This window comes from Girardinichthys multiradiatus, chromosome 6 (genome assembly GCF_021462225.1).
Source record: "Girardinichthys multiradiatus isolate DD_20200921_A chromosome 6, DD_fGirMul_XY1, whole genome shotgun sequence".
Classification (NCBI taxonomy): Eukaryota; Metazoa; Chordata; class Actinopteri; order Cyprinodontiformes; family Goodeidae; genus Girardinichthys; species Girardinichthys multiradiatus.
The window spans coordinates 36,184,964-36,201,640 of NC_061799.1; the positions used below are offsets into that span (position 1 = coordinate 36,184,964).

The following is a 16,677-nucleotide window of genomic DNA, read 5'->3' on the forward strand; positions in this document are numbered from 1 at the left end:
GCTGCCCTGTCCTCTGCCAACAATAGCTTCTCTGTTTGTGTATCAGCGTGTTGTGGGACGCAGGCGCAGTGGGAAGAGTCCAGGATCAGGAGGGCACCTGTGCACTGGGACTGTATCCACCTCAAAACAATTACAAATGAATCACAGTGTGAACAAACCCAAACATTTTACGCTGAGTTTTGAAAGAGGTAAGCTTACATTTCAATTATTGAATTTTGACACGTTGCTTTAATTTTTTTCAAAGTTCTTAACTCAGATAACAGGTGCATCTCAATAAATTGTCATTGTGAAGTTCAATTATTTCAGTACTCCAATTCAAAAAGTTAATCTTATACAGATTGATTACACATTCAGTGATATACAGTATTCCAAGGGTATATTTCTGTTCATTTTGATGATTATGGCTTACACCTACTGAAAACCCAAATTCTCCTACTTAGACAATTACCTAAATCAATACTTTAGATATGAAAGAAAATTATAGAGAAATGTTACTTTATAGTCCAAGCAAATATGGAGAAGTCTGCTGCATTGACAGTTGTCCAGCATATAATCGACACCCTCCTTAAGGAAGGCAACAACAAAAGATAATTACTTAAGCTGAAGGCTGTATCCAAGCATAATTATGGAAAGTTGAGTGGAAGGAAAATTTCTTTAGATAAAGGTATACAAGCAACAGGGATAACCACCACCTTGAGAGAAGGGTGGCACAATGCTTGCTAACGAGTTTGGGGAAGACTACCAAGCCTTGGACCGTGGCTGGAGCCAGTCCTTTAAGAGCGACCACACACAGGCATATCCAGGACATGGGTTTCAACAGCATCTGAAGCATCATACTGGGGCAAAAGAGAAAAAGAGCTGAAATGTTCCTCCGTGATCCATTTTCCTGTTTTTTTGAGATGGAAGTGAATTTAGCATTTAATTTGGAAATCAAAGTACCAGAGTCTGGGGATGATGTGAATGGGCACAGAATCACAGCTACTTGAGGTCCAGTATGACATTTTCACAGTCTGTGATGATTGGGGTGCCATAATCATCTGTTGGTTTTGGCCCACTGTGTTTTATTAAAACCAAAGTTAGAGCAGCCATCTACCAGGAAATTTTCAGGAAATCCCTGTTGTGACCTTCAAGTACGGTCACAAGAAACAGATCATTACCAAAAGAACAAGATTCCATATACAAGCAGCTGAAAATGAGCTTCCACTTTAGGGGGGTAGGGGTCAGCTTTAGCAATATGGTGAGATCCTCCACCCTCCAGAAGAAGCTGAAAGTGGCTGCTACCCTTGATCAAAAGGAACTGGGCCAGGCAACCTGGATGCATCCTGAAAGCCTTTCTCTGAAGGTTTTCCAAGAACTTTGCACCAGGGAGGAGACTACAAGACAGACCAAGAAATTACTGGAGACCCTTCTAGCCTGGGAACCCCCTGAGATCTCCCCAGGAGTAGTTGGAAAGTGTTGCGGAGGAGAGGGATGCCTGGTTCCATTTGGGATCTGTTAACGTCCACAAGGATATCATGGATTGATGGATTGTCAAACTGTATCTTTAACTCTTAATTTAAGTTACCCTGAAGTTGAACTGATTTGTTTAGTGTAAGGTGATTTATCATAAAAGGGACACACATGTGATTTTAAATCAATCCCCTGATTACCTTATGTTTCCAAGCTATCCTGAGTTTGGTCATTGTTTCAACATCAGCTGACTGAAAAGCTGCAATCATAAATGCATCACTTTCTGATTTTCAATGAGTTGTTGCTTGTCAGACGCAGTGGTTTTATAAAGAGAGGATTACCAGCTGGGAAGCTCCCACGCTGGGCATACGTGTTTACACTCTACCCTCTCTTGGATGGTTGTGACTCAACGTTTGCACATCACCAACACATGCTGAAACACTCGCAAAGTATTTAAAAGACAGATGTGTGAATGTCAATAAATATTTGCAATAGGTAGCTAGATACCTAGATAGATGGATAGCTATGTTTTTCTTTTAATCATTACGAGTGAAGTGGCGTCCCCTAGTGGCAAGACATTTATGCCTCCACTGTTGCCAGCTGAACATTAGCAACTATATTTACACATTCATCATTTTCAATATAGTAACTTCTAACAGCACATTCAGCCAAGAGATATTTAATTTTGATCTTTGCACATTGAAAAAGTTAACAGTGTATTTTACAACATCAGAAATTTCACATTTGACTATCAAAATATATATTAGATTACAGATAAGTTCCATTTTGTCATATAATTAGATTCCATGTACAGATTTAAGTTCCATGGGCTGCAAAGAAGCCTTTTTTGCAATATTGCTACACAGACTATAAATACTCCTACGCAGCAAGTTCTAAAGCGGTCATACTCAATACACAGCTTATTTCACAGAGAAGGATTCTCAGGACCATCTAGGTGAAAACATTTTTCTTTTAAAGTCAAGTCTTGCATGTAAGGGTCCAAAATGTGTCAACAAATATCTAAAATTGAATTAAGTAACTTGCAACAAAAATAGCATGAGTGCCTCTGGTCTAAAACGTGATGAAAGTTACAATTAAAATTTTAAGATTGTCTCTAATGAATTTTAGGAGAAAATCAAAATGTTCAGTTCAGTACAAAAGTTTTCCCAGCATCACTGGGATTTTTGGCAACTGTTTCAAACCAAAGGGCCACCTACGTAAAGTGTGTAGTTTCACATAACAGTCAGAGCTCAAGCAGTCTCTCACTTGCACTTGAATCAGCTTGGGAGCATGCACGATATCTAGAAAAACAACAAATAGCTCAAAAATAGAGGCCGCACATTCATCAGCTGGGGGGTCCATCTGTGCAGATCTGTCCTTGTGGGAAAAGTCTCTTAATCGTAGTGACCGCCATCAGGCTGTCCTTGTTCAGTCCTCGTCTTCTTGTCCTAGGTGGGTAAGTGCCGTTTCAGCACGTCCTTAGCGTTACCGGGCAACGCGTCTGGAAAGTTCACGTCAAACTCGACCACCAGATCTCCTCTCTGCTCAGGGTTTTTGGGTAAGGGGAGGCCCTGTCCAGCTACGATTTTCCTCATGCCAGGCTTGATGACATCTGTGATCTTCATGTGAGACATCTTCCCATCTATGGAGGACACGGTGACGGAGCATCCGCACAAAGACTGCGAAAAATCAGGGATAAAGGATATTAGTGAAATTGGAGAGAAGAAAACCAACCCCCACATGATGTACTGCTGGCAAGAACACGATTTGAAAGATATTGCAAAAGAGCACATTACATAATTGATCTCTGAATCCACCTTGACCTTCACAAATTCCTTAAAGCTGTGAGGCCAAACATGCCACGCAGAACTCAACAACAGGGACATCCAACTCCAGTCATCAAGGGCCAGTATCTTGCAGATTTCAGATGTGTGTCTGCTCCTGCACAGCTGATTTAAATGGCTGAATTAGCTCCTCGTCATTGCAAACCATTGTGCAGGAGCCTGCTAATGACTCATGCAAATTTCCCTAGTTTAGGTGTGTTGAACTAGGGAAATATTTAAAACATACAGGACATGTTTTAGATAACTTGCAAAACCATATTTAGCAGAAATAGAGACTGATTTTCCACAGAGCTGCTCCACAGAGAGGTGACATGATGGATCTTGGCAACAATTGACGTTTTTATAGCCTTATAACAAAGCAATAGGCACCAATGTTACTAAAGGATTAAAGAAAAAAAACTTGATGAATGGCAAATTTCTAGGGTTTTTACGGTTAGAAAACTTTTAAACTGTTAGTATGAAACAAAACAAAAAATCAAAATCACCTTTTCAGTAATCTAAAAAAAAATTACTTCATATATGAATGATGTCTTAAAGCTTCTCACTCTCTCTCCAGCTGTAAACAGATAACGGATTGTTTCCTTGACCAGAAGAAGTCATTTGTAACAGGAATATGTCAAATAAGTGTGTGACCACTTATCGGTATTATTGAAAAGGAAGGATTGAGTTTTTTTGCTCCAAAGATCATCTATGCAGAAAACGTGGGAGAGCTCTGTGAACGTAAACAAATGAAAAAGATTGACCTCTTCTCCCCTACCAAAATTACTTTTTCTGCTAGAAACACGTTTGGCCCTGAGATTATGAAACAATCAGAATATAGGTTTTAACTGAAAAGCAACCAAAAACTGAGGGAGGAGGTTCTTGTTATGACAATGACAGATTCCTCGAGCAGAGTTAGCAGCCAGACCATTGAGGCAGCTCCAGGTGCTGTTTGTGAGCATAACGTTTGTCAGATTAATTTTACCTTAAACAGTGGTTTTTCGGTTTTTAAATGTCTTCTGTCAGTAATAAAACATCAGCTGTTAAGTGCAGATTGTGTCAAATCATTTAGTCACTTCCAATGTTCCACCTGCATGGTTAGCCATGAAAATTAGCTGTAGCACCATTTTTTTTCACAGTGTCTGAGCTAAAAGAAGAGGAGAATGTTTGACTGCAGCTACTGTCTGAGTATTTTAACCTCACTTCCATCCACCACATGTGTAACATTAGTTTCAAGTGACTTATGTCACAATTTGGAGGTGCTTGGGGTTTGATTCCTTTAGTGTATGTATTTTTAATGTTTTCCTTGCTTACTTTGTTCAGACTTAGTTCTTGCTTTACTAAGTTTATTTCCATATGCTTATTAGTAGTTAGGTGGTTTTCTTATTTGTTTCTTTTCTGTTTTAATGTTCATATATCTAGAGTTGTTTTCCTGTTAGATTTCTGTTAGATGCTTCCCTGGGTTTTTATGCGTTTCTGACCATGACACTTTAAGGTGAAACAACATGGTGTGGAAAAATAAGCTGCTAGATTTGTGTGACAGACAGTGTCTTTGGAATAAGGTTTAAGTTAAACACTCATGGTAAAAACATGAAATGATTGTATGGAGAAAAGTGAGAATTGCATACTGCATGGCTGACTAATATGAAGTATTCTGATGACACCGTTGTTGGGAGAAATATGAATGGTAGGGTCACACTGGGGTCACAGTAATGCTGTGAACTGAAATGACTAACTCAAAGACCTCAGGATCATGACATCTGTTGGGTGCCCGTTTGTTAGGTCTCCAAGCTGTTTCTCCCAGTAAACATTTCTCCAGACTTTCTCCCCTTACTGGAGAAATTTACATATTAATATTCATAATATGGACAAATATGTCATATATTCAAAACCACCTTTAGCATTCTTGGCAGCATTGGAGTTGCTTTTTTTAGATTTTGGTTTTTTAACATTTCTCATTTTTGTAAATAAACATGGATGTAATCCTCTGAGCTACAAGCAAATTAGCATGTCTAGTGTTTTTCTTTGTAGATTCAGACACAAATTCAAATTAAGTAAATAGTGTTTATAGAAATAAAACGAAAGCAATTTGCATCCCGCTGGTGATAAAATACAACACTGTACCAGTCTGTATCAGTCTGCAATGCTAAACTAAGTCTAGCATTGCAGACATAATTATTCCTTTGTTGATGGTTAACTATCAGTTGCTACACGTAATGTATCAACCTCCATTTTCTGAATTCATTTAAATGTATAATGATAGATTTGATAATTTCCTGATTCCAGTTTCCATATTTAATTCAAAATCCAACAAGGGTATAATAGCAGCATTCTATCTAAATCTTTTTGTTGCTATTTTAAACACAAATGTTGGTGTTATCTTTTGTCTACTTTGATTATTTTACATTTAAAAGCCTATATTCTAACTCACTTTGTGTAGATGACAAGGTTTCAATGTGGGAAAACTAACATTTTATGACCTTTTAATACAAGCATGGTATAGCTAAATCAATGACTCAATAGCTTGCAAAACCACGTTTAGCAGCAATATTATATTATTTAATGCATGACTACCAATCTCTCACATGAATGTGGAAGAATTTTGTCTCATTTCTCCTTACAACATTGCTTCAATTCATTGAGGCTTTCAAGGTTTATTTCTTAACATCAGTTTCTACACACCGTTTCAATCAGGCTGGTGCCTGAACTTTGACTGGACCAAGGCAAAACCTTGATTCTTTTCTCTCTTAGCCATCCTGCTGTAGAGGTGTCGCTGTATTTTGGATCATCAACCTGTTACATGATCCAGTTTGCACCATTAACCAACTGTTAGGCAGCCTGAGATCAGAAACATTCAGATACAGTACAGACCAAAGGTTTGGACACACCTTCTCATTCAAAGAGTTTTCTTTATTTTCATGACTATGAATATTGTAGCTTCACACTGAAGGCATCAAAACTATGAATTAACACATGTGGAATTATATACTGAACAAAAAAGTGTGAAACAACTGAAAATATGTCTTATATTCTAGGTTCTTCAAAGTAGCCACCTTTTACTTTGATTACTGCTCCACACACTCTTGGCATTCTGTTGATGAGTTTCAAGAGGTAGTCACCTGAAATGGTTTTCCAACAGTCTTGAAGGAGTTCCCAGAGATGCTTAGCACTTGTTGGCCCTTTTGCCTTCACTCTGCGGATCCAGCTCACCCCAAACCATCTCGATTGGGTTCAGGTCCGGTGACCGTGGAGGCCAAGTCATCTGGCACAGCACCCCATCACTCTCCTTCTTGGTCAAATAGCCCTTACACAGCCTGGAGGTGTGTTTGGGGTCATTGTCCTGTTGAAAAATAAATGATGGTCCAACTAAACGCAAACCGGATGGAATAGCATGCCGCTGCAAGACACTGTGGTAGCCATGCTGGTTCAGTATGCCTTCAATTTTGAATAAATCTCCAACAGCGTCACCAGTAAAGCACCCCCACACCATCACACCTCCTCCTCCATGCTTCAGGGTGGAAACCAGGCATGTAGAGTCCATCCGTTCACCTCTTCTGCGCCGCACAAAGACACGGTGGTTGGAACCAAAGATCTCAAACTTGGACTCATCAGACCAAAGCACAGATTTCCACTGGTCTAATATCCATTCCTTGTGTTCTTTAGCCCAAACAAGTCTCTTCTGCTTGTTGCCTGTCCTCAGCAGTGGTTTTCTAGCAACTATTTTACTATGAAGGCCCGATTCACACAGTCTCCTCTTAACAGTTGTTCTAGAGATGTGTCTGCTGCTAGAACTCTGTGTGGCATTGGCCTGTTCTCTAATCTGAGCTGCTGTTAACCTGCGATTTCTGATGCTGGTGACTCGGATGAACTTATCGTCCGCAGCAGAGGTGACTCTTGGTCTTCCTTTCCTGGGGCGGTCCTCATGTGAGCCAGTTTCTTTGTAGCGCTTGATGGTTTTTGCGACTGCACTTGGGGACAATTTCAAAGGTTTCCCAATTGTTCGGACTGACTGACCTTCATTTCTAAAAGTAATGAAGGCCACTCGTTTTACTTTACTTAGCTGCTTTTTTCTTGCCATTATACAAATTCTAACAGTCTATTCAGTAGGACTATCAGCTGTGTACTGTATCCACCTCCTGCACAACACAACTGATGGTCCCAACCCTGTTTATAAGGCTTGAAATCCCACTTATTTAACCTGACAGGGCACACCTGTGAAGTGAAAACCATTTCAGGTGACTACCTCTTGAAGCTCATCAACAGAATGCCAAGAGTGTGCGGAGAAGTAATCAATGCAAAAGGTGGCTACATTGAAGAACCTAGAATATAAGACATATTTTCAGTTGTTTCACACTTTTTTGTTCAGTATATAATTCCACATGTGTTAATTCATAGTTTTGATGCCTTCAGTGTGAAGCTACAATATTCATAGTCATGAAAATAAAGAAAACTCTGAATGAGAAGGTGTGTCCAAACGTTTGGTCTGTACTGTACCTTGCTTTAAAGAAAATTTTGTGGTCCTGTGGCTGCAACACAGCCCAAATCACCACCTTGCCACCACCATGCCCTTCTGTTTGTATGGGTTTTTTTTTTTTTGTTAAACATCTCTACTTTGGTTACATCAGTCCAAACAACATTGAACCATCTTGTGTTTTATTCAGATTTGCAATCTTACATTGTTCTGCCATACTCCTTTTAGAGAGATAAGGCTTGCTCATGGGGACCCTAGCAAGCCTTACAGTTTCAGTCTTTTTCTAATTTTACTGTCATGAACGTTAACAATTAACATTTTAAGAGACCTAAAGAGTCTAAGATGGTTGTTTGCAATCCTCTGATCATTGCACCGGCCAATGACCTTTGGGTGAATTTGCTAGAAAATCCATACTGGGTAGATTGGTAACGGTCTAAAACGTTTTCCATTTGGGAATAATTTTTCTGACTGTAAAATTATGGAGTTTTGTATAAAAATTACCTTACGATTCTTCCCAGATTGAAATGGTTCATTTTCTAAGTTCCTTGCTGATGTTTTTCTTTCTTGGCACTGCTTTAACACAAGGTTGCATGCTCCAGACTGTTGATCCTTTTTCCATAAAGTGAAGAAACTTTTTTCCTAACTGCTTGATCATTTTCTTGTCTCTTACCTTCTTTAACTGCTACTCTGATAGGCTCTGAAAGATGTAGGACAGCATTAATGATAAAAGTAATCTCAATTGTCTTTTTAAATCACAGCTAACAATGTCAAACTGGCTGGAAAGTGTGTTGATGTTCATTTTGATTCCCCTGCATGAATCATCTCAAGCACAGCTTATCTGCAACTGCTAACTTGTGGAGATCACATTTTTCAAAAGATGAAGAGGTGAGATCTAACGGCAAGATCTGAGCAGTGTGGGAGGAACCATAGAAGCACTTCTTAAATCGTGTGCATGTGGGCGGCAGACACCCCTCTGCAGAAACAGCTCCCATTTATCAATGCTGATGATCCAGATTTCATAATTGCAAAGCTATAGTGTGAGTGTAGCTCTCAGTGCGATGCTCATTCAGGTGTCTTTTTCAGCTCTCCAGGCAGACCACCTACAGTTTATTGATTATGACTAGGCTTGAAGAGTTTAGGTTGCAGCCTCAAAGCTGAATGTTCTCAAACTGTGACTAATTCATCTCAAGCTTCTATTAATAATACCACATTCAGTCAAAGTGCTAAAATAGAAATCATCTCACCTGTCTTAAACTCACACGAACTGGATACACAATGTTGGAGCCTTCCCTCCTGAAGTGAGGGTGGGGTTTGTCCTTGATGACAAAAACAATGTCAGCAGGAATGGTGTTGGGTGACTCGTCTCCCTCCCTTGGGAACGTGATCTTGGTTCCCTCTTTCCACCCCCGCTTGATCTCAATAGTGAGAATCTTATCCTCCGTCCGCATCGTCCTGCCATCTGGATTTAGCCTTTTGTGTGAGATTTTCATTTTCTTGGTGCAGCCCTGGAATACCTCCTCCAGGGTGACCCTCAGTTCGTGGATGATAGGCGGGTCCTGTTTACGGCGCTGCTGCCCACTGTGTCCATCCCGAGGAAAGCCGTTCAGGTTGAAGCTGGTGAAGGAGCCAAAGGGGTCGTTTCCATCCACCTCCATGTCCTCGTCATCTCTGCCGTTCGCTTTACGGCCAAAGAACATCTCAAAGGGGTTGGAACCACCGAAGAAAGTGGCAAAAGTGGCGTGAGGGTCACCATGAAAAGTGTAGGTGAAGTTAGTACCTTGTCCATCAGGAGCAGGTCCATTTCCTCCCTTCAGACCTGTTGGGCATAAGAAAGGATTCATCAAAACTTCACAATGAAAGTGATCATCGTTTTGTTAGGTATACAGTTTATGCAATTAAACAAGCAATCCTGGATTACACTGTAGCAGAGCTCCACTGATTTATTAATGGATCGTAATTATAAATCTAAGCTACAACCCCACCTAATAACAGATTATAGCTTTCTAAATGCATGTACTTTACAACTTTTCCTGATTTTACATCTGTGTGTTGCAACTGCAATATTAGTCAATAGCATATAAAACATGTAAAACACCATCCCTTTCTGCAGCAACAGTCCCAGCTCATTCCTAAGCCAGAAGTAGTATCTAGTAATGCCAGTTGGTCCTGGGTTTGCCTTTGGGTCTCCTCCAAGTGGGACTTACCAGATAACCTCCAAAGGAAGGTACCATGGAAGCATCCTGGTCAGATGCTGAGCCATCTCATCTGACTCTTTGGAAGTGGAGGAGAAACAGTTGTACTTTGAGCACCTCACCCTATTTCAATGACTGAGCCCAGGCCTGCTTTTAAGGAAACGTATTACAGCCCCTTGTGTCTGGATCCCGTTCTTTCGGTTATTATCCGTATCTTGAAAGGTAGGCAGACCTGCAGACCAAGAGTTTTGCTTTGGCTGAGCTCATTCTGACCACCACAGGCCAGAGTAACACCCTCATTTTGCCAAATGAGTCAGCAAACCATCTATCCTTCTCCCACTCCCTCCTACCATCTCTCGTGAATGAGACCCCAGTATACACTATATTATATTAACATGTGTAATGGGTAATTCATAGACTGCAATCAGTTGTATACAACGCAGTCACAGCAATTATCTTTGACAAAACATAGGAGATATGATGGCATAACAAAAGGGCTCAAACAGAAACACACAACACAACTAACTACTACACAACATACTTATTAATATTAATTTCTCAATACTAACAGCCCCATGGCACAGGTAAACATGTAAGGTCACATGAAAAACAACCATACTGATAAATGTCCAAACTACACTGCTCAAAAAAATAAAGGGAACACTTAAACAACACAATATAACTCCAAGTAAATCAAACTTCTGTGAAATCAAACTGTCCACTTAGGAAGCAACACTGATTGACAATCAGTTTCACATGCTGTTGTGCAAATTGAATAGATAACAGGGGGAAATCTTTTGCGATTAGCAAGACACACTCAATAAAGGAGTGGTTCTGCAGGTGGGGACCACAGACCACTTCTCAGTACCTATGCTTTGGTCACTTTTGAATGTTGGTGGTGCTTTCACACTCGTGGTAGCATGAGACGGACTCTACAACCCACACAAGTGGCTCAGGTAGTGCAGCTCATCCAGGATGGCACATCAATGCGAGCTGTGGCAAGGTTTGCTGTGTCTGTCAGCGTAGTGTCCAGAGCCTGGAGCCACTACCAGTACACCAGGAGACGTGGAGGGCCACACGGCCCTCCATGTGCTCGCCAGAGGTAGCCTGACTGCCATTAGGTACCGAGATGAGATCCTCAGACCCCTTGTGAGACCATATGCTGGTGCGGTTGTCCCTGGGTTCCTCCTAATGCAGGACAATGCTAGACCTCATGTGGCTGGAGTGTGTCAGCAGTTCCTGCAAGATGAAGACATTGAAGCTATGGACTGGCCCGCCCGTTCCCCAGACCTGAATCCAATTGAGCACATCTGGGACATCATGTTTCGCTCCATCCACCAATGTCACGTTGCACCACAGACTGTCTAGGAGTTGGCGGATGCTTTAGTCCAGGTCTGGGAGGAGATCCCTCAGGAGACCATCCGCCGTCTCATCAGGAGCATGTCCAGGCGTTGTAGGGAGGTCATACAGACACGTGGAGGCCACACACAATACTGAGCCTCATTGACTTGTTTTAAGGACATTACATCAAAGTTGGATCAACCTGTAGTGTGTTTTTCCACTTTAATTTTGTGTGTGACTCCAAATCCAGGCCTCTATTGATTAATAAATTTGATTTCCATTGATGATTTTTGTGTGATTTTGTTGTCAGCACATTCAACTTTGTACAGAACAAAGTAATCAGTGAGAATATCTAGGATGTTATTGGAGTGTTCCCTTTATTTTTTTGAGCAGTGTATATTTACAAGTTTATATGAAGAATGAAAAATACATCCAGTTTTGTAGTATTACTGTGTCCCTGTTATGGTCTGTGATACATTTATACACAATTACAGTCGCAGCTGGTTAATTACTGATATGACTTTCAAGCAGACCAATCAAACCTAAATTCTACATTCAACATTGCTGTTTACAGTAACTTCCCTTTGGCTTCTCTCCTGTTTAGCCAGTTCCGAGTATTTGTCCATGAGGTAAACCTATGGTCCACATTTAGCTAGGCATAAAAACTTTCCTTTGTGTTAGGATTAGGGCTACACTAATATAGATACTTTTTAAACAGACATGTGGGATTTGAAGTAAAAATGCAATAATACCTGCTGTGCCGATAACATCAACAACATTATGTACATTAAAATTCAAAAGGAAGAGCGTCCTGGGCATGACTAAAGAAGTGCTAAGCTAAAGACTTTTTTTCTAAAAATACTTGCATCTCATGTTTTCTTTGACACAGTTTTCCAATGCAATGTGATTAACACACTGCAGAGTTTTTAAAATCTTCACTTTGGAAACAGTATCTTCTTTTGTGAACAAAAAGCTCTATTTACATGCGGATAGACAAAGTAAATGTGTAAAAGTGCCTTGGTTGGTGACCTGATACTCTGCATGGCCTGATAAAAGTATTCACTCCCCCTCCCTGTTCTTCCTGCTGCAGCACTGATTCATATCATGGTCCAGGAAAGCTGGCTTTGTGTAGTCTAAGAGGAGACCACTCTGTTATTTGACTCCTGTCAACATGTCTGGGGAAGAATTACAACTAGCCTTACCTCTGACCCTCCTAACGGAACCCTGTTGTCATGGCAATTACCTTGAAACTGTGATATTTGAGTTCTCTTTCTTTATCTAGTTAAAACAGTTTTGGCAGGTCTCCTGAACACATGACTGATGCTGTCAAACTGTTCTCCCTTGTCAAGGTTGTATAATAAGGCTGGTTGGGTGACAATCATCGATACCTTTCTTTGTTAAATAGGAATTTCGCCAAACAAATTACTAAAAAAGCCTCCATTTTGAAAACAATCCGTTAGTGTGAACAGGGCCCTGTAGTTACTGTGGCTTAGGTTATTCTGATCTACGGTATCTCTGTAGTTACGCTGCTATGAGCTTAGTCAGTTGGACTGACCACTGTTCCTTACACTGCTATTTTCTCCTACTTCTCTCCATTTATACAGCATTTGCTTTTATTGCTAACTTTAACCTTATCTTCTCCCTTTGTTTTTTATGCCTGGCTCAGGGTTTCTGTGCTTAGCTGTGTCCCTTTTCCGGACAGCTATTGCTGCTCTTAAATGTTTAATATTTTTGGTGTTATTTTTTAAACAACAAAGGCCATCTAGTTTTTTTGTTCTTTATCGTTCTACTGAAGCTTGTGTGTGACTGGTTCCTCCCTACTGGTACCACATGCTTGCTCAGGATTAATAAAGTATTTTGGAATAAAAGTGAATATGACTGAACTGTAATTGGATGTGACCACATGATTGGATTGATTATATGCTTTTATTTGATTTGAATTTGGACAAACCTGAATAGTATATAACTGGGTATTAAGTTATATAAAGCATTATTTTCTGGGCATGTCGACCAACCAGTATGCCCAGAAAAACACTTCATTTACTATTTCAGGTGAATAAGCTGCTAAAACAAAAATAAAAACAGCTGCTAAAAAAATAAACTCAACTAAAGAAAGATGATAGATAGATATTATGCTTTGTCTTGCAGCCATTTACTTCACACTTTTGCTGCAATGTTCGGGATCCAGTGATGGTGTAAAAAGAACCAGGTGATTACAGTCATCACCCATAACCAATAGCATATCTAGACTGAACATTTCTTTCCACACATTGCTGTTGTTACAGGATTATTGGCCTTTTTCCGTTTTTTTGACAAAGAAAAATGGTTTTAAAAACCATAAATCACCTAAATGTGAAAATGCAGGGGATGTATTTTAAAAGGTTTCATATATCTAATAATCTGATGCAATAATATTGTCGTTATAATAAATTGCGTCTTATATTAAGATCATGATGTACTGAACAGCAGTTCCCAGGCCTTGCTGGTCACAGAGTGACTTGAATCAAAGCCAGAAATCCAGACCTGTAGGGGTACTCAGACCCGCTCCAGTTTGACAACAAAATGAAATAAAAAGCATTAAAACACACATTACCTTCTTCTCCATACTGATCATAAATCTCTCTTTTCTTCGGGTCACTTAGGACTTCATAAGCCTCAGCGATTTCCTTAAATTTCTCCTCGGCGGCCGCGGACTTGTTTTTGTCAGGATGCCATTTCAGCGCCTGTTTTTTGTAAGCTTTCTTTATGTCCTCCTCTGTGGCTCCTTTGGAGATCCCCAGTGTCTTGTAGTAGTCTCTACCCATTGTTAGTATAGAAAAAAAAAATTTTAATAATTAAAAAAACCTGTAAATTAAAATAAGCGGAATTGCCGCTCAGGGGGAGCTCTGGCCCCGGCTCAGGTTGTCAAAGCGAGATGATGAACAAGGAGCAGCCGGAGATGCAAGAAATATAGAACTGAATGAGGAGCATTGGGGATTCAGCCAACGCTGTGGATCTTCTATTTCATCCTGGCTGGACGACCCTCTTTAAATAGACCACAGCTCCCTCCCATGCAGAGACACCGCTGAAATCAAGTTGGACACTTCTAACTATTGTGCATCCGGTTTGACGTCAAGACGTTTTTCACTCGTTTTTTTCTTTAATCAGGTAATTTTTTATTATTTTTATTTCGTGATTTTCTCTTTTCTTCTTAATGGTATTTATGTATTTAGAACAAAATAGTTTGTTAAATTATTATATGGCTTACTTGTTGTTGTTTTTTTACTTTTGATTATTAATAATAATATTAATAATAGAATAGAATAAATAATATATGTAATATATTTTCATTATAAAATGAATATTGGCAGGCAGGACAAGTTTATGTGTGAAGCATATTTCCATAACAAGACAAAAGTGCTTCACATGAATAAAACATAGGACAATAAAAGGGGAAACATACATGGCATAGGCATTATAAAGGCAAGCAAAGAGAAGATGGACTGCAGAGTAGTAGGAGTTTTAGTAGAACACTTAAAGGCATCTCTAAAAAATTAGTTTTAACCTTGATTTAAAGAAACCGCGGGTTTCAGCATTTTTGCAGTTTGTTCCAGATTAGTGGAGCATAAGAACTGAATACTGCTTCTCCATGTTTGGTTTCTGGTTCTGGGTATGCAGAGTAGACTTGAACCAGAAGACCTGGCTGGTCTGGAAGGTCGATAAAACAGCCATAAATCTTTAAAATATTTTCGCTGCTAAGCCATTCAGTGACAAATAAACTAACATATGTATTTTAAAGTCTATTCTCTGGGATACAGGGAGCCAGTGTAAGGACTTTGAAACTGAGCTAATGTGCTCTACTTTCTTAGTGAGGACCATGCAGGAGCGTTCTGGAACAGCAGCAGCTGTCTGATTGACATGTGGACCTGTGAAGACACTGTTGCTGCAATCAATTCGACTAAAGATAAATGCATGGATGAGTTTTTCAAGATCCTGTTGGAACAATTGTTCTTTACTCCCGGAAATGTTCTTCAGGTGATAGATATGGATCTTGCTCCCTTGTTCCCTGTGTGTTCTATTAGCCATTTCTCCCATTTATTAACTCCGAGTTGTGATTTGCTTCTTTATCCTGTTGTGTCTAAAAGTGAAATAATGTGTTTGCTTGCTTTCCTTTTGTCTGTTTTTTTTTTATTATTTAAAAAAAGTGCAGGATCCTGAAGCTATTCATATGGTTTCACTGCAGGTTTTTTTTTTTTTTTAACTTTTTTTTTTTTTATTTAAAACATTTACGTATGAGAAAAATGCTCTTATGTTTTGCTTTAACAAAATATTTTTGTTATCTTCTATTTTCTTCTTAATTTTATCCAGACTTTTTAATAATACTGTTGGTTTTATTGTTAAACATAAGATCATTTTTAAGTTATTTTAATCTGCCCTCTTTATTTTCCATCTGATTTTGGAACCGAAGCAGCTTCTATTTTGAAAGACTGTTTCCGGTGTAGTTGACGTCAGTTTTACTTGTCTGTCCATGAAAGCCAGCGGCCGTTTCTAGAACACAAATGCAGAGCCTCGTCATCTTCTAAATGGAGCTCCTTTACACATGCTGTCGCAGGTGAGAGGTGAACGCGGGTCACGTTTTACCTGCATGACGTCATCGTGGAAAACTGACACCTGTCAGGAAAAAAGGAAGTGAACACACAGTAGCCTGCATGGAAAAAATGGTGTTTAACTTGCAACTAATCTTATCTTTTAGATAGATTCAATTTTTATTTAAGTTATAAGAAAATATCTTCCATTTTCCAAAATATCTTCATTTTTGTATGTACTATGTATGTACACGTGGCTTTTATTTTGGAAAATAGATTTAAAAAGATTATTTAAATGTTATAAAACACCTCATTGTATTTTATTGGGATTGATTGGGATGGACCGACACATAGCAGTACATTGTTTGAAGTGGTAGGAAAATTATTCACAGTCCTTTACTCTGATACCCCTAGATATAAACCTGTGTAATGAAATACCTGCAGAAATCTCCTAATTTGGAGATACTGCCCTCTTATATGTTATTTAGTCTCACTATACATCCAGTTGTTCTGGGAAGGTTTATTAGAAAACTTTAGTGAACCAACAGGCACCATGGAAACCAAGGGACCATACGGGCAGGTCAGAGATAATGTGGTGGTGGAGAAATTTAAAGCTGGCTTTAGGTTATAAAACAATATACGAAGAACATCTCACAGAGTTCTGTTCAATTCATCATCTAATAATGGAAATAGTCAAGGACAAGGACCCACCTACCTACACATGGCAGCCAAACTAATCTGACAGACTAGAAAGGGAGAAGATTGTAGGAAAATGGGAACTCTGGAGGAGCTGTAGAGATCCACAGCTCTGAAGAGAGCCTGCCAACAGGACCACT

General features: G+C 39.5%; 1 protein-coding gene and 1 long non-coding RNA gene across 2 annotated transcripts; one reads left to right on the plus strand and one right to left on the minus strand.

Annotated features, from left to right (window-relative positions):
* The first annotated feature begins 60 nt into the window (after positions 1-60).
* Positions 61-16,262, plus strand: LOC124869466. The gene is made up of 2 exons (XR_007038594.1): positions 61-188; positions 15,125-16,262. It is a non-coding gene; the product is annotated as an uncharacterized LOC124869466 (long non-coding RNA).
* dnajb4 (DnaJ heat shock protein family (Hsp40) member B4) lies at positions 2,113-14,373 on the minus strand. The gene is made up of 3 exons (XM_047367322.1): positions 13,870-14,373; positions 8,988-9,559; positions 2,113-3,128 (listed from the first exon to the last, which is right to left on the minus strand). Exons 1-3 carry the CDS (start codon positions 14,078-14,080, stop codon positions 2,898-2,900), a joined length of 1,014 nt encoding a protein of 337 aa, XP_047223278.1. The 5' UTR covers positions 14,081-14,373; the 3' UTR covers positions 2,113-2,897.
* Positions 16,263-16,677: the final 415 nt, after the last annotated feature.

Bases quoted from the DNA above. Each gene is read 5' to 3' on its own strand.
- dnajb4 (XM_047367322.1), bottom strand. From the start codon at position 14,080: ATGGGTAGAGACTACTACAAGACACTGGGGATCTCCAAAGGAGCCACA. The intron at 9,560-13,869 runs GTAATGTGTGTT...TATGCCCAACAG, and splicing joins TGATCAGTATGGAGAAGAAG to GTCTGAAGGGAGGAAATGGA. The intron at 3,129-8,987 runs GTGAGATGATTT...GATTTTTCGCAG, and splicing joins TTCGTGTGAGTTTAAGACAG to TCTTTGTGCGGATGCTCCGT.